The sequence below is a fragment of the Tenebrio molitor genome, chromosome 1 (assembly GCF_963966145.1).
Source record: "Tenebrio molitor chromosome 1, icTenMoli1.1, whole genome shotgun sequence".
Classification (NCBI taxonomy): Eukaryota; Metazoa; Arthropoda; class Insecta; order Coleoptera; family Tenebrionidae; genus Tenebrio; species Tenebrio molitor.
In genome coordinates, this window is record NC_091046.1 from 20,540,641 (window position 1) to 20,564,333 (window position 23,693).

The 23,693-nt window shown below is 43.3% G+C and overlaps 1 protein-coding gene across 1 annotated transcript; it reads right to left on the reverse strand.

The window, feature by feature from the left end:
- Positions 1–553: 553 nt before the first annotated feature.
- On the reverse strand, positions 554–4,348 carry LOC138137476 (uncharacterized). Its single transcript, XM_069056896.1, has 3 exons — positions 1,763–4,348; positions 942–1,536; positions 554–884 (listed from the first exon to the last, which is right to left on the reverse strand). The coding sequence occupies exons 1-3, from the start codon at positions 4,005–4,007 to the stop codon at positions 554–556; spliced, it is 3,171 nt and encodes a 1,056-aa protein (XP_068912997.1). The 5' UTR covers positions 4,008–4,348.
- Positions 4,349–23,693: the final 19,345 nt, after the last annotated feature.

Consider the following 23,693-nt stretch of genomic DNA (forward strand, 5'->3'; position numbering starts at 1 on the left):
GAAGCACTGCTGGGCTTGTTGAACTTGTCTCCAACGAACCAAGAGTTTGGACGGGTCTTCATCAATCGGTGGCTCAGGTACGAGTCCCAGGGTAGAACCGAGTAAGAAGTGTGCGGGTGTCAGTGCAGTGATATCTGAAGCATCAGAAGAAAGAGGAGTGAAAGGTCTAGAATTTAGACATGCTTCGACTTGAGCGAGATACGTAGTCATCTCCTCAAATGTCAAAGTCCGAGGTCCGATGGCCTTCAGGAGTAGGGACTTGACTGACTTGACGCCTGCCTCCCAAAGCCCACCGAAATGGGGTGTGTATGGAGGAATGAACGACCACGTTGTTCCGTCTTGGGCCAGGGTTGAAGCGACCTCTCTTGAAAAGGGTCGAGCCGGGGTGACTCGAGAGGAGGGAAGTTGACCCATTAGCTGCCCACCATGGCGCGGTCGGAAGCGGAAACAGGGAACGCAGGACCTGATGAACCTCTTCACCATCGACTGTGCCCCGGGAATCCACACCTGACGCATCAGGTCAGGTCAGGTCAGGTCAGGTCAGTAGTAGTAGTCAAGTGGCGCTTGCGTGCATCATAGCAGCATGGGCGTTTCGTATGAAGAGCTCCGCCAGTGGCGAAGTCTTCGGCAGGATCGGGGGATGACGCTCCGAAAACGGAACGTGTGACTGGGAGAGACGTCCTCCAACAAGCATGGTTCCTGCTGGATCCAGAATTGGGTACAGCCTCAGCAGAGAAGATCTCCTAGAAACTGAACCTGGTTTACGAAGAGAGGAAAGTTCGTCGGGGTAACAACGTCTCTGTTCGCAACGAATCAAGCGGAGTTTCGCGTCCCGAATCTCGGCGGCGCGCGAGAAATCTGGCGCGTCACGCGAACGACAACGTCTGAAGAACCGCACGCACAATGCGGTCACTCGAAGAAGTTTCGCGAGCGAAGAGTACCTGCTCAGGAGAGTCCAAGGTTCTTCATCAACGCGAGCTACGTTACTCAGTAGAGATCGAGGGGCTTCTTCACCGGGTGAAGTGACGTCCTGGAGCACTTTCTTCGGCCAACACTGCTCACTCTGGCTGAGCCATGGGGGCCCGTGCCACCAAAGCGGTGAATCTCGGAGAAGTTCTGGCTCTGTCCCGCGCGAAGCCACGTCGGCAGGGTTGTCACTACTCGGTACGTATCTCCACGTGAGAGCCGGTAACGAAGTCTGTATGTAGGACACACAGTTCGCTACGAAAGTTTTCCACCGACTTGGATGCCCGTGTATCCAAGCTAGCGCGACCTGGCTATCGGACCAGGCGGTGATCGGACACTTGGAGAAACGATTCTCCTTCAGTACATGACACAACAAGCGGGCCCCGAGCTGCGCGGCACACAACTCGAGTCGCGGCACGGTCACTATCTGTAGAGGGGACACCTTGCTCTTTGAAGTCAACAAGGTGGTTCTGTAACAGTCATTTGATATGGGAAAGCGAACGTAGAGTGCCGCGGCGTACGCTCTAGTAGAGGCGTCGCAGAAGACATGGAGCTCTATCCCTTTGGTATCTGTGGACAGGGAAGTCCACCTGGGAATTCGAAGAACGGGTAGAGTTTCGAGAGCGTTGACGAACTCTCGCCAACAACGAAGCATTGACATAGCGATAGTTTCGCCATCGTAATAACAATAAGGAAAGATCGCCCAGAAGAGAAGGGCCTCTTAACAATGTTGAATTCAGTGAGCATCCAGCGTTGTTGCTGCGTGTGGCGTCGAAGACAACGCGGAGTTTGGTACCACGCGGGCCTTGTTGTTGTACTGCGTGGTGCGGAAGATACCAACAAGCTTGGTCTGAAGCGGGGGGTGGAACAACTGACATATGTCCCAGCCTTTCGTACTCGGTGAGAAAGGACGAGTACGTTTCCTTGAGTGCGGGTTCTCGAGCGAATCTGCGTTCCAGGGCTTGTAAGGATCGGGCACAAGACGAGCGATTGTTATCACCGAAGTGGAGCGCATGAGGACGAGTGGGTAAACGAACCACGAAGCGACGGTCCGCGTTTCGACTGTACGTTTCGCGAAAGTGTTCTTCACAGAGCGCATCCTCAGGTGTGAGCGGTTGCTCGGGTACTGAGACTTCTTCAGTCTCCCAAAAACGATGGAGTTCGTTCGTCGTCTCCGCAGGGGATGTGCATTGGACGACCGCACTGCTGGGTTCCGGTGTAGGGACCGAAGCAGTAACGATCCAACCGAGCGTCGTGTCTTGCGCGGCCACTTGCTTGCATGAGCTTCGTTTTAGTCCCGGGCGGAGAAGCAATCCGTAGATGTCTGCGCCGAGAACGAGGCCTATCTTCGCCTTGCAGAAGTAATACGGGTCTGCGAGGTCGTCCGAATTGACTGGAAGCGTGTCAACCGGCGCGATCTGCTGTCGCGGTAGACAACCGGTCAACTTAGGTAGTATCACTGCGGTTACCGTATACTCTACGTCAGGATGTACGCGGGATTTCAGTAGAACGTCCGTCTGAAAGCGTGCTGACCCGGCAGCAGTCTCTCCAATACTGCAAATATTCACCGTCGAACAGGTGCGCGACAGCTGTAACTTATGCGCGACATGTTCCGCAATGAGCGTGGTCTCGGACCCAGAATCGAGCAGAGCTCGCGTCTGCGTCTGTTTCCCGTTGGGAGAGCACACGATTACCTGTGCAGTCGCTAGAAGTACCACACGGGTCTGATGGAGGAGGCGGACCATGTTCACACTGGCGGATCGGCTGGACTCTGGGGCCCTCGTTGGCGGGTTTGGTCGTTTGTCGTGGTCATGGAGTCTCTGGGCACAGGTACGGCAGGCGACGATCGATTTGCAGTTCTTCAACCGGTGGCTGCCTAGACAATTGAAACACAGTCCCAACTGATTTACCTGACCTCTACGTTCTTCTAGGCCGCATCCCTTGAAGGTCTCACAGTTGTCGATCATGTGGTCCTCTTTGCAGACTGGGCATGGTCTCCTGTCGGACCTGGGAGCGTGCTGCTCTTCAGGTGAGCCTGGTGCTGCTCCGACAGCGTGGACGCGTGCCTTGACTGGCACACTCTTGAAGATGGGGACTCTTTGATGAGGTTTGCTTTCCATCATTGACATCTCTAATGCTCGGATTCGGTGGTCGAGGAAGAGCTCGAGCTGTTGAAAGGTCGGCAGCGCTGGGGTGTAGGCTGCGTCAACCAGCTTCCTCTGTTTGTCGCTATTCGTCAGGTCGATCTGCCACTCGTAGCGGATGGGATCGTCCAATCTCCGAAGCGTCATGAACACCAATATGTCATCCCAGTACTGTGTGGGACAACCCAGTGCTTCCAAGGCTCTAACCTCTTCCTTCGTACGGTCGAGGATGTTGACTGGCGAACTCTTCGTCAGGGCTGGCATGTAAAACAACTCCACCAGGTGGGCGTGTGCGAGCATACGACTGTTGGTGTAGCGCTGACATACTTCCTTCCACACAGGTTCGAAGTTGGCATCAGTGACGGCGGCATTCTGTACTATCCGTGCGGCGGTACCCTTCAGCGATTGTTTCAGGTACTGTAACTTATGAGAATTAGAAACGTCATTGCGGTTTACTACTGCGGTAATGAAAACATCACGGAATGATTCCCACTCTGAATAGGCTCCAGAGAAAGTGGGTAGTTCAATTCGCGGGAGAGGAGGGAGTGATTCCCTTGCTATGTCTCTGAAGAACGACGTATCTGCTATTTGGGGTGAAGGCGGTTGCTGTGGTCGGAGGGCTTCGAATTCCGCAGCTCCCTTCACGTAGGCCATACTGGCGACTTCGTAGTCGTCGTTGGCGAAGTATGTTGCAGATTCGATACCTGGATCGTCCTCCAGGTGGCGGTGATTGGTTCGAAAGTCTTCCCAATCATTGGCTAGGATTTCGAGCCCTTTGTCTATAGCTTGGATGGCTCTCCGTGGATCGTCATAGTTCAGACTCTCTGCTACGGTCTGCGGCCACTTTGTCATTCGACTGATGAGCCTGGCCTGCTTTGCTAGAAGACGCGCAGCCATCTTGATTAATCTCTCTTCTATGGGACAAGACACGGAGGATGACCACTCGTTGCGGTTGGCTATGGAGAAGTTGACCACCAGGTATGTGGCCCGCTACGGAGAAGTTGACCACCAGGTATGTGGCCCGCTATGGAGAAGTTGACTACCAGGTGTGTGGCCCGTTATGGAGAAGTTGACCACCAGGTACAAGGTGAAGAAGTTCATGATTATAGCCAGAGAGCCAAGATTAGAGCCCGAGGCGTGCCGAGGGTTCTAAGGCGCGAAGGCTATAAGGGACTTCTTCACCGTGGTTTATATACTATTTTTTCCACTACTAGATACGTTAAAACCCTTTCGGATAATAATTATTAATTAAATTATTTTGTCCGATGTGACGATCCGAGTTCTCATTTTTCAACGGTTGCTATGAAAATGAAATCAACGAGAATCTTTCGTTGCTAGGTGACGGCTGTTCATTATTCACCTAGGTTAATAATGAAAATTAAAAAAAAAAAAAAAAATTTGTTACACAGTCTAGGACTGGTTTACAAATCTATGAGGGGCATGATGACCAACTCAATAGACCGGGACCAATGGCTTAACGTGACTTCCGAATCACGAGACAGAATATACCCTTTTTTTTTTATTATTTTAAATTTCGCCCTGGGTCGGAATCGAACCCGCGACCCTCGCGTCCCTGAGCCGAAACGGACTCCCTTAGGCTATATTCTGCCTTGGGAGAGAAATTCTACTTCTGGGGTCGGTTCGAGAGTCAATAATGAAGCCTTCTGAGGCTAGTAATGGGAAAAAGAAATTAGCCTAAGTCCATAAAATCACTGTACAGTGAGCGGCAAAAGTATGGAATAAATTCCTAAAAATTAAACAAATTTTTTTTCAAAAAAATTTTTGGACAGGTCAATTTTAGTTTATAAAAATACATGTTTTAGTACCAAAGAAAATTCCAAGCAGTCATTTGTTTTCGAGTTATGACGTCATCGATAGTTTTTTTAAATGGAGACCCCCTATTTTGTTCTTGATTCTGATAGCTCTTTTAATTGTCTAAATGACAGTATAAAAATTTTGTTATCTTACATAAGGAAATTTTTGAGAAAAAAATTAATACATTTGAAAAAAATTAATTTTATAACGAACAAAAACATGTCAAAAACTGTGTTAGTAAGTACTTAAAATTACACGATATTGTTTCTTTTCGTCATAGATACACATTATTCATGAAAATTTTGAAAAAAGTATTCTCAAATTGACTTCTTATATCACAAATTCCTTGCCAGATATGGAAATGTCCAGTGACCAAAAACACTTTCAAACTGTAAAAGAAAGTAACCAGTTTTCTGTTGAAAAAAACAAATGCCATTCTTGTTTAAAATATAAAAGTGCAATTAACAATATCAAAATTAGAGCCGCTTCATATCGACGACGTTTGAAATTATTCTCAAAATTTGAAATGAAGTTAAAAGGAACAGTTTTGGGGGATGATGCAATAAATTTTTGTTTGGTACAATTGAAAAAAAGAAACGTTAAATCAAAAGGGCGTAAATATACTACAGAAGATAAAATCTTGGCATTGGCGTTTTACAAACAATCTGGGAGAGCTTATACAAAATTAAGATTATTTTTTGCACTTCCTACTCGACAGACGATTGTTAAACAAAGTACCAATTAATGCTGGGTTTAACAAATTGATTTTTGATAATTTAAAAGAATCTGCTTCAAAATTAAATAGCCCAGATAAAATGTGTGCGTTAATTTTTGATGAAATGGCCATAATGCCTCATATTGATTACGACAAAAGCACTGACAAATTTTATGGATTTCAAGATTTTGGTGATAGTCAAAATTTTCAAAGGGCTGATCACGTTTTGGTATTTTATCTTCCTGGACTTTTTAGGAAATTGCAGCAAGCCCTTTATTTTGGATTTTCTTCATCTGTCACTAAATCATCTGTTTTGGTAGATTTAATAAAATTACTGACTCATGAAGTTCAAAATTGCGGATTGAAAATTGTAACTACAATTTGTGACCAGGGACAACCAACATTTTATCAAAAGAATCGGATAAGGAAAGAGGTCAGCAAACTGGAAGAAAAATAATCATAGTTGAAAACCAAAGTATTATACCATGATACGATCCACCTCATTTGATTAAGGGGATTAGAAATAATCTTTGAACAAAAAATTTGATTTGGGAAATTTTAACAGTGAAATGGAAACATATTACAAAAACGTATTACCATGACGAAGCATGTGGTGAATTAAGAGCCCTCCACAAAATTACAGATCTGCATCTGATTCCAGAGAAAATAGCAAAAATGAAAGTGTGTTACGCTACTCAAGTTTTAAGTCATTCTATGGCTTCAACAATCGCCTTATTAGTCAGAAGCGGTAATTTTCTAAAAAAATTACCATATTAGTATAATAAGTAAGAACAGCAAAAATTATAAATTTTTTCGACAAACTTTTCGATAGTATAAATGGAGGAACGCTTCGTCCCCGTTGCGGAAAACCTGTTTCTGGCGGTGTTCTGGGTATTGGAGCCAATTGGGTTCGCTTCCATTATTAATGTAATGCACTTACGAGTGAGGTCACTGTTTTCCCCATAATGCACATTGCTAATCGAATCGCGCAGAGCCTCTACAATGAGAGATCCGTAACATTTCTGCCGTAACCGCCATTAATCAGTCATTTACCATCTACGCACGTGGGTGGCAAACCTTTGTCCACCATCTTTTCACTCTGAATGATCACATTCGAGAAAGCTCATCTACCGTTCCAACTATATTAATCTTATCGTTCATATTTCGTTAAACCAACCAGTGCATTTAGTTTCGTTGTTTTATGTGTTAAAGCGAGTAAACGCCATTTAAGTTCAACTGACCGTTGCATTAATGATCCCACGCCACGTCACTTACCTACACCCAACATCCATGGATCCAACACAAAACAGGCGGAGTTTATAAAAATTCTGGTCATACGAAATTTTGGCAAGAATCAATTGAAAATTTAAGCAATATGTACAGTGGCGGCCATTAATTTGGAAACACCAAGATTTTTCTATTGTAAATTGTTTGTCACTTTGACAATGTTATTGACATATCAATATTCATTTCGGAAAATTTATCATTTTCTTGACGGGCTTGAAGAATTCTTGCTGCGGCTCGATAGCACCGGTGACACTCTCCATACGTAAAAATAATATTAATTTCCTCTTGCTGTGAGAACAACATCTTGTATAAAAGATTATTTCAAAGATTTCACGAACTTTTTTACTTTGACGTTGTCAAATAATAAATTAATTATGTTTTTTTTTTGTAAATCAGTAAGCCGTGAAGTACTTTTTTACGTAAATACACACTGGTGAATGAAATCTGAAAATTGTCTTTATTTAACATTAATTTATTGGTCAATAATAAGCACTAGGATGATTATTAGGCAGAAAATCTACACAAAAACATTTGATATGCATGTTAAAAGTTATAATGTTAGGAAATGCTGAAAATAATTTTTTTTCATTAATTTTTTTCTTGAATATTCCTCTTCTGTCCAGATCCTTGTTAATTTTTATAGTGCCTATGTAAAGAGGGCAATACAGCCTTTATTAAGACTAAATATCGTTGAGCAGTCATTTAAAATAACGAAGATATTCAAATATAAAGTTTAAGCAGACGCACCCTGTATGTACCTACATATAAATATAATGTTTCATAATTTGATTATTGTAATTATTAGGTATTCTTACGTTCATGAAACGTATTGGTGAAAATTTATTTTGCGTCAAAATGACAAAATAGAAAGTGTTAACCTAACAAAATAAACACGTTATGTGATTGTGAGTGGATAATTTCAATTCAAATCACATTTTTCTTTTCCATTTCGCTAACAGATGGAGTTGGTTAAGGGTAAATTTTTTGAGGTTAGCGGAATCAATTGCTCCATGATTGCTCCATTGAAAATCCGAGTTTTGTTACGGCCGTAATAAGCGCAGCGCAGTTCAGATTTAGTAGGCCATGAAGTAACAAGTAAAGTAGAACCGAGGTGATTGGTCACTTTGGTCAAGTAGGGGTTGCGAAAGTGGGGTGCGCCAGAAATGATAAAACCGAATGCGGGACGGGAAACAGGGCTTTTTTGATTCACTCGGGGTTTGATCTCCAAAGTAGCCGGAGGTACGTTCGGTACCTCCAACAGCCATTTTGTGACCACATGCTTTACAGTAAATTATTTTTCTAATTGTTCTGGGATTTGAACCCATTTGGTTCGGCGCCACGATTGTTGTAAGACTCCTACGAGTGAGGTCGCTGTTCTGGCCCATAAGGCACCACGCTAATCAACGCGCGCAGTCCCTTCTCGATGCGAGATCCGCGACCGCCATTAGGAAGTCAATTAACACCTACCGTACAAGACGGTTGACTCTCACACGTGGGTGGCACGCTTGTCCACCATTTCATTAATTTATATTATCTCACTTAAATAAACTCATCCACCGTTTTACATACGTTAATCTTATCGTTCACCTTTCGTTTAACCAAGAAGTGTAATCAGTTTAGTTATTTTATGTGTTTTAAGCGAGTAAACGCCATTTAAGTTAAACTGACCGTTGTCCACGCCACGCCACGCCACGCCACTTACCTACACCTAACATCCATGGATCCAATACAAAACATAATGGTCCTTCGAGCCGGATTCCAGCTTAATATCGTGTCGTGAGTGACTTTTGTTAATAGTTAGTTTCTGAGTGTCGTTTGCTAAATATTGTGCAACGTGAGCGACGCGTCATCGGCCGCCATCTTGTCCGCCAGTACCGATACCAAGTACCATCAGTTTCCGAGGGAAGATCTCCTCTAGTCAAGGTACACGGAGTCAGAGGGAACGCTATCCAGTTTCCAGTCGAGCTCCCGCAGGTCAAGAGATCCAGGTAACCGATAGCACGGCGTCGATTTATCAAAATCCGTTCACACAGGAGAAAATTCTCAAACTCTGACAGTGTCAAACAAAAAACTATAATCGGGTTAAAAATAAATTACTCCCTATGATTTACGGAGGTTGCCTTAAACTTGGTTAGGTTGGAGGCTATGTGGTTTCTGGTGACAAATAAAAGATATCGTAACCGTAAGGCTTGTACTATGGCGGCCAAAAAATTTTGTCCGTAATTTTTCCGTCATTTAAAAAAAAACGGTGTAGTCCATTATGATGTTTTTACTTGTCACTTTTGAAAGTCAAGCAAAATGCCATCGGTATCAAATTTTAATAAAATTAAAATAGTAACTCTTGCACAAAAAGGAATATCCCAAGCTGAGATTTCGATGGACCTTCGTATACCTAAAAGTACAATTTCGTCCATTCATCAGAAATGGAGACAAAATGGAACTATTGAAAGATGCCAAGACTCGGGGAGGCCTAGCACATCTACTGCAGAAGAAGATAATATGCTTCTCGATAGATTACGCAATAGTCATTTTATGACGGCTGAATATCATTAATGTCACATTGACGACTAATGTATTTTGCCCGCGATACGTTAACTTTGGAAATGTATTGTTGGTTGCATTTTGAATTCCGCCGGGCTCATTATCAGTCGTAAAATAGTCTGTATATAACTATGGGGTGATCAAGAAGGGCTGTTTAAGTTGGTAATGCTGAATTTTATTTTTAAATGGTACAACTGGAGTAGAGGGTGACAACTCACAAGTCAAATTTGACATTTAAAATTAAATTAAGCATGTTGGTGAATCGCTCGAGAGAAGAGTTAATTTAGGTATGTTTAGAGCAAAATGGGGAGCACGAGAATTTCCTTTAGTTAATTTTTAGATTATTATTCCGAATTCCAACTTTGATTTCTTTTTGCCGTTAATTTTTACTCTCATAACCTACTATTTTGTCTATTAATGCCACGTCAGATATCTGTCAAATAAACCCACAAAACATATCCGGTTGCAGTGTTGTAAATAGCCGAATAAAAAAGTGTTCTTAATTGTATTGCCAACTTAAACAGTCCTTTTTGATCAACCGGTATTCTCGTGTCAAAAATAAATTACTCCCTAGGATTTAGGGATATTCGTTACTAGGTTGCCATAAATTTGGTTAGGTTGGAGGCTATGTGGTTTCTGGTGACAAACAAAAGATATCCCAAAAATGTAAGGCAGCAAATTAATTGTAACAGTTGCAAATGACTAATTTCTCGCTAAGTGATAGATGATTTTTCGTTTCACAATCAATTTTTGTTACTGGCGGCATATTTATTTGGATTTAATCTCTCAATTCAAAGTAACCAACCTTAGGCATTCAAAATTACTTTTGAAAATTCTAGTTACACACAACATGAAAAACGTTATTCCCATAAAAATTCGAATTCCAGGGAGTAATTTATTTTTGACACGAGTAGATTATTTTTTCGTTTCATAATCAATTTTGGTTTCTATACTAAGGACAACGTAACATTTAATCTGCGCCGCCCATTACATTTTCTTAGTTACCAATCAAAGAGGTTGTTAAGACGATCTGATTTACACAGTAAACATTTCTGACATTCGAATTGTCTAATGACATTTTATTTTTTAAAACCTAAAATAATAATTGTGGACTTGACAGCAAAATTCTTACCTTAACTTTTTTACGTGGCAATGTGATGGAAAATGATACAGATTGAATCTGGATTTGATTCTTATTGGTCAATTTATATGGGCGGAGCAGATAAAAAAAATTTCACACTTACCTGTGTATTGGTAAGGTACATGTCATAATTTTTTAATAATTTTTCACTTACAAACAAAGCCAAAAAATAAAAAGTAAATTTCAACCAAAAAGTCAAATTCTGATTTTTATACTGATCTACCCAGATTCACTTCCTATAATTATTTACGAAATCAGGGGAAAAACACCAATTAGATTTTGAATTAAACGCAATTTTACATTTTAACTTTGAAAATATTTTTTTTATTTATGACCTGCTTACTTGTACTGTCGTAAATTTAGGTGACAATGGAATTATAATTGGGGTAAGATTGCAAGATTTACAACAAACTGTTGGAAGGTCGGGTGCAGATGTTGGTGATGTTTCGTCATTTTTCCAGGACCGTAACCATTATTTTAAATTAAAAAAACCTCCTTTAAATAAACATTTTTATTTTTATAATAAGTGTTCAAAACGATGTCCATCATTCTCAATGCAGAGTCGTAAGCGCCGCTGAAAATTCTCTAGAACATTTGCGGCAAGATTCCGTCTGTTAATTTCCACAAATGCGTTTCGGATTCGATCCTGCATATTTTGAATGGTACTAGGTTCTTCTTGGTATACCATCTCTTTCACCGTACGCCACAAAAAGAAATCGGGTGCAGTTAAATCTGGGGATCTAGGGGGGCATGAGATGGGACCATCGCAACTAATTCACCTCTCACCAAATTGCTCTTCCAATTCGGCTCTAGGTATTTGGCTGTAATGAGGAGGGGCCCCGTTTTGTTGAAACCACATATCATATTATGAAATTGTGTTGTTAAATTTCTAATTTTTGTAAAATGTTATAAACATACCTTGGATTAGATTAAGTGGAACATCCTCTAGCACTCCCTTTATGCTCGCGTAAAAATTATACATAGATTTTCCCATTTAGGTGCCCTTCAAAGAAAAATGGAGCCACCACAATGTTATGGATAACTCTCCCCCAAACATTTGAAGACCAACAATTTTTGTTTGTTTGTTGACGCATCCAGTGCGGATTCTCAACGGCTCAGTAGTGCATATTATGCCTATTAACCTGGCCCGGCTTCATCGTCCTGCACCAGGAGGTAAAGCGCTCTACAGGTGCACAATCCAGGTGTTTGAGAACCGCAACATTAGAAATATAGATATAGCACGTTCACACGTAGTTGGTCGAATATATCTATACACTATTCACGGTAGCTGGTCGCAGCAATTCAGATATACAGCGTCCACCGTAGTTGGTCGAATGTATCTATAGAGCGTTCACAGTAGCTGGTAGTGTTGGGCGATTATGAATGATATAATCGAAATATATCGATTATAGCCGAATAATCGATCATTCGATTATGCTCTTCGATTATCATTCGTTAAAATAATTCGTTAGAATGTTTCGAGAAATCGAGAACTGGATGGTAAAACGAATGATCACTCGATACGACTCGACCCGATCACTCGATACGACTCGACCCGACCACTCTATTACGAGATATTCATTCGGTGGTTCTGTCATTTGGTTCTCATTGTTTTAATCTAGTGATTTAATTTCTTCCCGCATTAGTAAGGGTAGTTTCGTTTACTTCACTAAGATTCCAAAAAAGAACTTGATGTGAAAATTGAAATTTGCGTATCATGAGACCGCCTTGGTATCATTCATAATCGTCCATCCGAATATCACTCGTTATTCAAAGCAACTGCGCATGCGGATCATTCATAATCGGACAATCCGAATGATCATTCGATTATACAAAGCGATTATTTCGATTAATTCGATTATGGAAATATATCGATTATGCCCAACACTAGTAGCTGGACCAGTAAATCGAGATATAGGGATAAACGGTAGATAGGAGTAACCTCAACATAGCGGGCCACATACCTGATGGTCAACTTCTCCTTAGCGGGCCACATGCCTGGTGGTCAACTTCTCCATAGCGGGCCACATACCTGGTGGTCAACTTCTCCATAGCGGGCCACATACCTGGTGGTCAACTTCTCCATAGCGGGCCACATACCTGGTGGTCAACTTCTCCATAGCCAACCGCAACGAGTGGTCATCCTCCGTGTCTTGTCCCATAGAAGAGAGATTAATCAAGATGGCTGCGCGTCTTCTAGCAAAGCAAGGCAGGCTCATCAGTCGAATGACAAAGTGGCCGCAGACCGTAGCAGAGAGTCTGAACTATGACGATCCACGGAGAGCCATCCAAGCTCGAGACAAAGGGCTCGAAATCCTAGCCAATGATTGGGAAGACTTTCGAACCAATCACCGCCACCTGGAGGACGATCCAGGTATCGAATCTGCAACATACTTCGCCAACGACGACTACGAAGTCGCCAGTATGGCCTACGTGAAGGGAGCTGCGGAATTCGAAGCCTTCACCTCAAATAGCAGATACGTCGTTCTTCAGAGACATAGCAAGGGAATCACTCCCTCCTCTCCCGCGAATTGAACTACCCACTTTCTCTGGAGCCTATTCAGAGTGGGAGTTATTCCGTGATGCTTTCACTACCGCAGTAGTAAACCGCAATGACGTTTCTAATTTTCACAAATTACAGTACCTGAAACAATCGCTGAAGGGTACCGCCGCACGGATAGTACAGAATGTCGCCGTCACTGATGCCAACTTCGAACCTGTGTGGAAGGAAGTATGTCAGCGCTACACCAACAGTCGTATGCTCGCACACGCCCACCTGGTGGAGTTGTTTGACATGCCAGCCCTGACGAAGAGTTCGCCAGTCAACATGCGTTCGATCCTCGACCGTACGAAGGAAGAGGTTAGAGCCTTGGAAGCACTGGGTTGTCCCACACAGTACTGGGATGACATATTGGTGTTCATGACGCTTCGGAGATTGGACGACCCCACCCGCTACGAGTGGCAGATCGACCTGACGAATAGCGACAAACAGAGGAAGCTGGTTGACGCAGCCTACACCCCAGCGCTGCCGACATTTCAACAGCTCGAGCTCTTCCTCGACCACCGAATCCGAGCATTAGATATGTCAATGGTGGAAAGCAAGCTTCATCAAGGAGTCCCCATCTTCAAGAGTGTGCCAGTCAAGGCACGCGTCCACGCTGTCGGAGCAGCACCAGGCTCACCTGAAGAGCAGCACGCTCCCAGGTCCGACAGGAGACCATGCCCAGTCTGCAAAGAAGGCCACATGATCTACAACTGTGAGACCTTCAAGTTATGCGGCCTAGAAGAACGTAGAGGTCAGGTAAATCAGTTGGGACTGTGTTTCAATTGTCTAGGCAGCCACCGGTTGAGGAACTGCAAATCGATCGTCGCCTGCCGTACCTGTGTCCAGAGACACCATACGCTGCTCCATGACCACGACAAACGTCCAAACCCACCAACGAGGGCCCCAGAGTCCAACCCGTCCGCCAGTGTGAACATGGTCCGCCGCCTCCATCAGACCCGTGTGGTACTTCTAGCGACTGCACAGGTAATCGTGTGCTCTCCCATCGGGAAACAGACGCAGACGCGAGCCCTGCTCGATTCTGGGTCTGAGACCACGCTCATCGCGGAACATGTCGCGCATAAGTTACAGCTGCCGCGCACCCGTTCGACGGTGAACATTTGCGGTATTGGAGAGACTGCTGCCGGGTCATCACGCTTTCAGACGGACGTTCTACTGAAATGCCGCGTACATCCTGACGTAGAGTATACGGTAACCGCAGTGATACTACCTAAGTTGACCGGTTGTCTACCGCGACAACAGATCGCGCCGGTTGATACCCTTCCAGTCAATTCGGACGACCTCGCAGATCCGTATTACTTGTGTAAGGCGAAGATAGGCCTCGTTCTCGGCGCAGACATCTACGGATCGCTTCTCCGCCCAGGACTAAAACGAAGCTCATGCAAGCAAGTGGCCGCGCAAGACACGACGCTCGGTTGGATTGTTACTGGTTCGGTCTCTACACCGGAACCCAGCCGTGCGATCCTCCAATGCACGTCTCCTGCGGAGACGACGAACGAACACCATCGTTTTTGGGAGACTGAAGAAGTATCAGTACCCGAGCAACCGCTTACACCCGAGGATGCGTTCTGTGAAGAACACTTTCGTGAAACGTACAGTCGAAACGCGGACGGTCGCTTCGTGGTTCGTCTGCCTACTCGTCCTCATGCACTCCTCTCAGGTGATAACAACCGCTCGTCTTGTGCCCGATCCTTGCAAGCTCTGGAACGCAGATTCGCTCGAGAACCCGCACTCAAGGAAAGGTACTCGTCTTTTCTCACCGAGTACGAAAGACTGGGACATATGTCAGTTGTTCCACCCCCCGCTTCAGACCAAGCTTGTTGGTATCTTCCGCACCATGCAGTACAACAACAAGGCCCGCGTGGTACCAAACTCCGCGTTGTCTTCGACGCCACGCGCAGCAACAACGTTGGATGCTCACTGAATTCGTCATTGTTAACAGGCCCTTCCCTTCTGGGCGATCTTTCTCTGTTATTACGATGGCGAAACTATCGCTATGTCTTCACGAGCGATATCGTGAAGATGTTCAGACAGATCCTAGTGCATCCAGATGATCAAGATCTACAACGCATTCTCTGGAATTCAGGAGAACCAGGTTCACCAATCGATTTCAGACTCCAGACAGTTACGTATGGCACAGCATGTGCACCCTTCTTGGCCATCAGAACTCTTCGAGTGTTGGCCTCCCTCGAACGTGACAATCTACCTCTCGGTGCTGCCAGTCTCGACGACGACTCCTACGTGGATGACATCTTGTCAGGTGCAGACACGCTTCCAGATGCGCTCCGTCGTCGCGATGAACTCATAGAACTCCTCGCAAAGGGAAAATTCGAGCTAGGCAAGTGGGCAGCAAATCATCGATCACTTCTCCCGTTTGGAACAACGGAAGCCGCCGCTTCGTCTACTCAACCTGTACTTTCTGGACAACCCGCTAAGATGCTCGGCGTGATGTGGAGTCCCGCGAGCGATGAGTTCCTCTTCGAGTTCACACCACCAGATCCTGGCGGCAGGCCAATCACAAAGAGAGTCGTACTGTCCTGGATATCTCGTATCTTCGATCCCCTCGATTGGATCGGTCCAATCGTGGTGAGAGCAAAGATGTTCCTCCAAGATTTATGGCTATCACACACCGGATGGGATGAACCCATCAGCCGTCCAATGCAAGGTGTCCCCTCTACAGACAATGACCGTGCCGCGACTCGAGTTGTGTGCCGCGCAGCTCGGGGTCCGCTTGTTGTGTCATGTACTGAAGGAGAATCGCTTCTCCAAGTGTCCGATTACCGCATGATCCGATAGCCAGGTCGCGCTAGCTTGGATGCACGGGCATCCAAGTCGATGGAAAACTTTCGTCGCGAACCGTGTGTCCTACATACAGACTTCGTTACCGGCTCTCACGTGGAGATACGTACCGAGTAGTGACAACCCCGCCGACATGGCTTCGCGCGGGACAGAGCCAGAACTTCTCCGAGATTCACCGCTTTGGTGGCACGGGCCCCCATGGCTCAGCCAGAGTGAGGAGTGTTGGCCGAAGAAAGTGCTCCAGGATGTCACTTCACCCGGTGAAGAAGCCCCTCGATCTCTACTGAGTAACGTAGTTCGCGTTGATGAAGAACCTTGGACTCTCCTGAGCAGGTACTCTTCGCTCGCGAAACTTCTTCGAGTGACCGCGTTGTGGGTGCGGTTCTTCAGACGTTGTCGTTCGCGTGACGCGCCAGAACTCTCGCGTGCCGCCGAGATTCGGGACGCGAAACTCCGCTTGATTCGCTGCGAACAGAGACGTTGCTACTCCGATGAACTTTCTCTCTTCGTAAACCCGGTTCAGTTTCTAGGAGATCTTCTCTGCTGAGACTGTACCCAGTTCTGGATCCAGCCGGAACTATGCTTGTAGGAGGACGTCTCTCCCAGTCACACGTTCCATTCTCGGAGCGTCACCCCCCGATCTTGCCGAAGCCTTCGCCGCTGGCAGTGCTCTGCATACGAAACGCCCACGCTGCAATGCTACATGCCAGCGCCAGCTTGACTACTTCGTACCTAATGCGTCAGGTGTGGATTCCCGGGCACAATCGATGGTGAAGAGGTTCATCAGGTCCTGCGTTCCCTGTTTCCGCTTCCGACCGCATCATGGTTGGCAGCTGATGGGTCATCTTCACCCCGGCTCGACTCTTCTCAAGAACAGGTCTCGACTATGCTGGCCCCATAATGTGTCGCACGACAGCTGGACGAGGTCACAAGTCGTACAAGGCCTACATTGCCCTCTTCGTGTGTATGGCAACTAAGGCCGTGCACCTGGAGGTCGTGAGCGATCTCACCACCAACGCCTTTCTCTTAGCGTTTCGCAGGTTCGTCTCCCGCCGAGGTTTGTGTGCCGAGCTCTACTCCGACAACGGCACAACTTTCGTGGGCGCTGATGCAGAACTACGACGTCTATTTCAGTCCGCCTCAGATCTCTACAAGGAGGTCGTTTCAACCCTGGCCCAAGACGGAACAACGTGGTCGTTCATTCCTCCATACACACCCCATTTCGGTGGGCTTTGGGAGGCAGGCGTCAAGTCAGTCAAGTCTCTACTCCTGAAGGCCATCGGACCTCGGACTTTGACATTTGAGGAGATGACTACGTATCTCGCTCAAGTCGAAGCATGTCTAAATTCTAGACCTTTAACTCCACTTTCTTCTGATGCTTCAGATATCACTGCACTGACACCCGCACACTTCTTAGTCGGTTCTACCCTGGGACTCGTACCTGAGCCACCGATTGATGAAGACCCGTCCAAACTCTTGGTTCGTTGGAGACAAGTTCAACAAGCCCAGCAGTGCTTCTGGCGACGTTGGTCGTTGCAGTATCTGAACCATCTACAACAACGTTCGCGCTGGCGGAGCGCCACCGTCAACTTCGCTGTTGGCCAGTTAGTCTTGGTCCACGACCACCGATGTCCTCCAGCTAAGTGGATCCTCGGTCGAGTCAGCGCCACGCATCCCCGAGGCGATGGGCTAGTCCGAATCGTTACTGTTCGGACCGCCAATTCGGAATGTCGCCGGCCAATCACGAAGTTGAGCCCCCTTCCTCTGGAGCCAGTTCCTGACGGTGGGCAGCAACCACTTCCGGCCCCCTGTGTCATAATTGTCCGATCGCACCAATTTTGTACATAGTTTTAGCGTTCTTCCGCGGTCGCGTCAGCAATTGTCCGATCGCCACAGAATTGTACTTAGTTTAGGAATTTCAGATCGTTTGAATTTAGTTTGCTCATCTACATTCGCAGGTGGGCAGTATGTTCTGGGATTTGAACCCATTTGGTTCGGCCCCACGATTGTTGTAAGACTCCTACGAGTGAGGTCGCTGTTCTGGTCCATAAAGCACCATGCAAATCAACGCGCACAGTCCCTTCTCGAGGCGAGATCCGCGACCGCCATTAAAGAGTCGATTAACACATACCGTGCAAGACGGTTGACTCTCACACGTGGGTGGCACGCTTGTCCACCACTTCTCTATTGTATATTATCCCACTTAAGTAAACTCATCTATCGTTTTATATACATTAATCTTATAGTTCACGTTTCGTTTAATCCAGAAGTGTAATCAGTTTAGTTATTTTATGTGTTTTAAGCGAGTAAACGCCATTTAAGTTAAACTGACCGTTGCATCAGTAATCCCACGCCACGCCACTTACCTACACCTAACATCCATGGATCCAATACAAAACACTAATTTCTGTACTTTGATTGTAGTCGCGGTTTAATTATTTACCCAACATTAGTTCACTATCGTGTCGAAAATAAAAATGATATTATTTTCTTTGAGCTTTTGATGAACCTAATTAAGCTAAATAATAAATAAAACACAACGTAGGATCCATAAATATTTCTTTTTTCTTTATTTTTGTTTCGTATTTTTTGCGAAAAAATTTCATCCGAGGGAATGCGGCAACCAACAATACAACAAATGAGGGAGGAAAGTTTCGTCGAGGAAAGTCAAGGAAGTCGACATGTTTCAATACGAACAAGTCCGAAGTGACAACGTGGACGGGACAGTTATCGAAAGTTGAGCAAAACTGATTTCATAAACAACACAATTCAAAATTCAGGAAAAACAGAAGGGTCATGTACACTTCTATTCAGAAAAAAAGCGTACAAGTAGTGAGCACAATTTTGGCTAAATTGCCATATCGTAAACCTATCTTTTAATTGTTGTTACTTAGAAACCTATAATCGAATGCAGGTTTTCACGGCCGTTGTCAATAGGGTTATTGTTTTCCGGGTTGTGCCGCGGTCGTCTGGATTGCTGGGTAGCTGACGTTTCAATAGCCATGCTGCTATAGTTTGTCCAGTGAGAGATTGGTTGACATAAAAATCACTAAATTCTACGCAGAGAAAGTAGTACAATTGCGGCCACGGAATTTTGGCCGTCACTTGTCATTCCATTGACATGAGATGTAAAGCGGCCCTTACGTATTCCTAACCTCACTTTCTGCTATTTCAAGACTTGTCATTTTGACGCTGACTGACTTGCATGAAAACGCGCTTCCTCATTGCCTGCAACAAGTCAGGCACACACATATTTACATGTATATGCAGGAATAAGGCAAAAAGATTCATTCCCCTCGGATTCAAGACAAGACTTTCTTGGATCTTCTTGAATCTTAGCTCCACAGCTTAGCTCTCTGTAGTCTCGGGAAGATCTGTGCACCCTAACGCAGGTGCGCATGTGCTGCATAACGCCTTTCATTAAATAAGCACAAACATGCCTTCCTGCACATAATGCGATATCTTGTAAAGCTACTTTAAGAAACGATCAAACAATGATATTTTATTAACCTAATGTTGACAAAGAGAAAGAAAGCGTAAATAGGTAGGGATGATAAATATAAAAATAAAATAAAAACATAATAAATATGTAGGTATTAGAAACATGCAAAGAAACTAGTATTTTGTAACTGCCCGATTTGCGTCTAAAACTTTTCTTAGTCTATTGGGCATGGAAAGGCATAGATTTCTGATGTAGTCCTGAGGTAACGCGTGCCATGCATCAGTGATCGCAGTAAGGAGTTCCTGTCTATTACGATAAATTTGTCTCTGTTTTTGCAAATGCCTTACCAAAAAACCCTACATATTCTCTATCGGGTTCACATCTGGACTACGACTGGGCCAGGCGAGGACGTTTATATTTTGATCCTGGAACCATGTTGCTACCCTATGAGACGTATGCACGGAGCAGTTGTCCTGCTGAAAGATAAAGTTTTGATTGGGATAAACCCTAGTCACTGAAGGGCGCATCACATTTTCCAGGATCCTAATATAAACGACAGAGTTCAACCGCTCTTCTACATGGAGCATTACCCCAGGACTAACAGCAGAAATCCACCCCCATACGTTAACAGAAAAGCGACCGAATCGTTCGGTCGGTTTAACGTAGCGTTCATCATATCGGCTGTTTCGTGGTCTATACACCCTAACACGACCATTGTGCGACGACTGGAAGACCTTTTCTTCTGAGAACACAACCTAGCAGCTGCGTGGTTTCGAAGTTCAGTATTCCTCAGACGACGACGTGAGGTTTTGACGGAGCCCGGGAAATTACTAATATTCACTGCTGCAGTAGCAGTAGTAAAAGGACTGTTTCGTATCACAGTTAAAAGTTGTTCGTCTTGATTACGTATAGAAATTCGACGTCCGCCGGAACCTGGACGTCGTTCCACTGTTTGATCTTGCCTCCATTTTTTAATAATTGCACTTAGGTATCGTGCTTCTTCCTATACCCAAACGTTCCGAAATTTTAGAATGTGATAGACCATCTTGGAACAGGGATATTATTTATCTGCACTTTATTAAAATAGGGTATTGGTGCCATGTTCGCAACTATTTGAATGAAGTATAACAGTGACAAATTTTTAGATGTCAATTCCAAAAGTCAATCATAATGACAATAAAGCATGGACTACATCCATTTTTTTTGAATTGACATGAAAGTGACGGCCAAAATTCCGTGGCCGCGGTAGTACCTAGCGCGCGTAAAATTTGAAATATATCCTTCAAGCAGTAACATTTTGTGCCCTGAAATTATGCTTTAATTAATGAAGTACCTTAACGAATAAGAGATAAAATGAATGAAAATATTACAGTTGCAGTATTTTACACCAAGACTTGATAACTACTTGCGTCAAGAATATTTAAAAGTAAAGCTTCAACCAAGATCGTTTATATATCAATGCGAAATCAAACGACTTAATTTGCTGGTCGTGAAATGTCTACGAAATTGTTGTGTTCAAAATACCGGAAGATCAGTTCGTGAAGCAAAATATGGGGAACTTCTCAGGGGGCTAGGAGTTAAAATAAAACAATTCCTTGGGTTGAAGGACGCCTGTATTTAATTTTTCACATAAATAAAATCAAATACGTTCTTGTTTTCACCTGCAGTAACGGTTAATTTCAAATTAAATTTCTGACTTACACAAAATTATGGACAGTACTGCTCGAGTATCCTTAAAACATAATACGTAGGTGATATAAACATAAAACAAAAATGGACAACGAGATCGTCAAGGTTATTTTAAATTAAATCCTGAGACTTCCTGCAGACGTTTGTCTGAATGACCGACTATCGTGCGCCAGTCCAAATTCAATTTGTCTTATTAAAATATATTTTAGAATATTAACTTTACTTATTGAATAAACATCAGAAGAGCCTGTAGCGGTAGAAGACTGAAAATTTAAAAAAGAAATATTTCATTGAAAAAAAAAACTATCTTTACAGTACACAACCCTTGTCTTACTGCTTTGTACCATATCATTGAGTACAAGATGAACTTCTTGCTTAATATTGCAATGCAAGTCTGCTGTAACTCTTCTGGGACGCTACGTCGTCAACTTTCTTGATGATGTTTTAGTTGGACCACCTTCACACTTTGACACTGTTTTTGCTAACTCCTAAGCATCTCGCAGTGACCTTTAAGAAAAATACTTTTAACCCTTGACTAATCTGACCTAATCAATGATGATGTCAATAAAATTATGATATAATACTATTTTGTGTTATAAGGTATGAAAAGCAACCTCCAGGGGACTTTCAGTTGTAAGTTTTTCATTTATGAAAAATGAATAAGCACTTGCATCATCCTCGGGGCTGCTGGGTTGCCAGCTACAGTCAAATAGCTTCGGGTTGCCTACAAAACAGTTTTAAAGCAATATAATTAAATTAAAAATATTATCTTCATACCTTTGCATCAGTCTAGATATTGTTCGTGATATCACTAAAGGGATTCATGTTTATAAATAGAAATGTCACTTAAAAAAGGCACTCGAAGGTAAACAATAGGGAACATATAGAACAGAAACAACTAAAATAACAAACTAACTAATCTTAAAAACTTAGAAAGTTTAAACACCACAAAAAAAAAATAGTTAAGCAAGAAATAACGAACAAAACACACATTACTTGGAGGTTAACAATACAGAACTTAGTCAATACAAACCAACAAACTAACTTATCCCAGATAATTAAGAAGTTTTAAACACAACAAAATACCTCACTTGAAGATGAAAGAGCAAATAAACCACACACGGTGTTGACGATTCAAAATGACAGCGGCAACGACAACACCCGAAATTTGACAATTTGCTGTGACAGCATAAATTGGCGTAGGATTACAATGCCCGCGAAATTATTTCAAAGGTACCACCACAATAATTTATTTTTAAAACAAATTTGTATTGTATTCTAGTGCATTTTGTAGTATTGGGTTACAAGCCTACAATTTAAACTCTCCCAATCTCTCGCTGGACGGAGTTTATCTTCTTCGGAGCTTGTAAATAAACAGTTTTTTTTAAAGTAAGTAAAAATAAATAAGAAAATACGTAAACAAATAAAAAATTAATCGTCATCTGAATCAAATTCACTAGATGATTCACCAGTATTGGCAACAAATGTTAATGGTTTCACTTGGTCTTCTAAAAGTTGATCTCGATCCCACCATTCTTTAATTTTGGACCCGAATATATTGAACACAGTTTTAGATTCACTGAGTTTCGGACAAGTGTCATAGCAGGCAAGTTTTATTACAAAACCCAACATTTAAAATGAATGCACTATACGTAAATGAAATCAGACAACCCAACATAACTCAACAGTCATCATATCCTATAATCTTCAACATTATAAGTGGGAAGTTTAAATTTAAAAAATGACTGGTCAAATATGTCAAGTCATTGACAATTATTGACCGGTCAAATAGGTCATTGACTAAGTCAATTACCGGACCTCACAACACTAATTTAAATCCATAATATGTCTGAGTTATCGTCAATTATTGTTTCTATTTACTAACTTACTGTTTTTTATTTATGAAATCTAGATTAAACACATTATTAAACACGTTTTCTCATTTCAATTAAATTTTTTTTATGGAACGTCAAAACTTTGTCAGATTGACGGAGATTTTGACAAACAGAATTTTTAGCGGCATCGTGGATTCATATCAATTATAAATGAATTTAAGGTATCTAAGCAGCTTTGATGACTGTATATTGGGTTGCCTGACTTTTTCTACAGCATTAAAAAATGAACTATACAGTGAGTTTTTTTTAAGACTGGCCATAGGGTTTTACATGCTAATTTTTCAACCCCCTGTTAACTTTTGTTCCGATGAAAATATTCAAACCATTTTTGGAACAAAGTTGGAAGATTTTTTAAACTATCGGATAGATTACAATTCAATATTCCAAACTATCGAAAAAGTTGTGAAAAAAATATTTTTTAGCGCGCCGAAAGCGTCCAAAATTGGAGATCGTCAGGTGCTGGTTGAGCCGACAATGGCGCTACTCTGGCGGCCGCTCGACGTACTATTATTTCGGCGCCCTAAAAAATATTTTTTTCACAACTTTTTCGACGGTTTGGGATATTAAATTGTAATCTATCCGATAGTTTAAAAAATTTTCCAACTTTTTTCCAAAAATGGTTTGAATATTTTTATCGGAACAAAAGTTAACAGGGGGTTGAAAAATTAGCATGTAAAACCCTATGGCCAGTCTTAA

Coding starts and splice junctions, on each gene's coding strand:
- LOC138137476 (XM_069056896.1), bottom strand. CDS start 4,007: ATGGCTGCGCGTCTTCTAGCAAAGCAGGCCAGGCTCATCAGTCGAATG. Junction 1,537..1,762: donor ACAACAACAAGGCCCGCGTG/GTACCAAACTCC, acceptor CCCTGTCCACAG/ATACCAAAGGGATAGAGCTC. Junction 885..941: donor CCTTGGACTCTCCTGAGCAG/GTACTCTTCGCT, acceptor GCGGTTCTTCAG/ACGTTGTCGTTCGCGTGACG.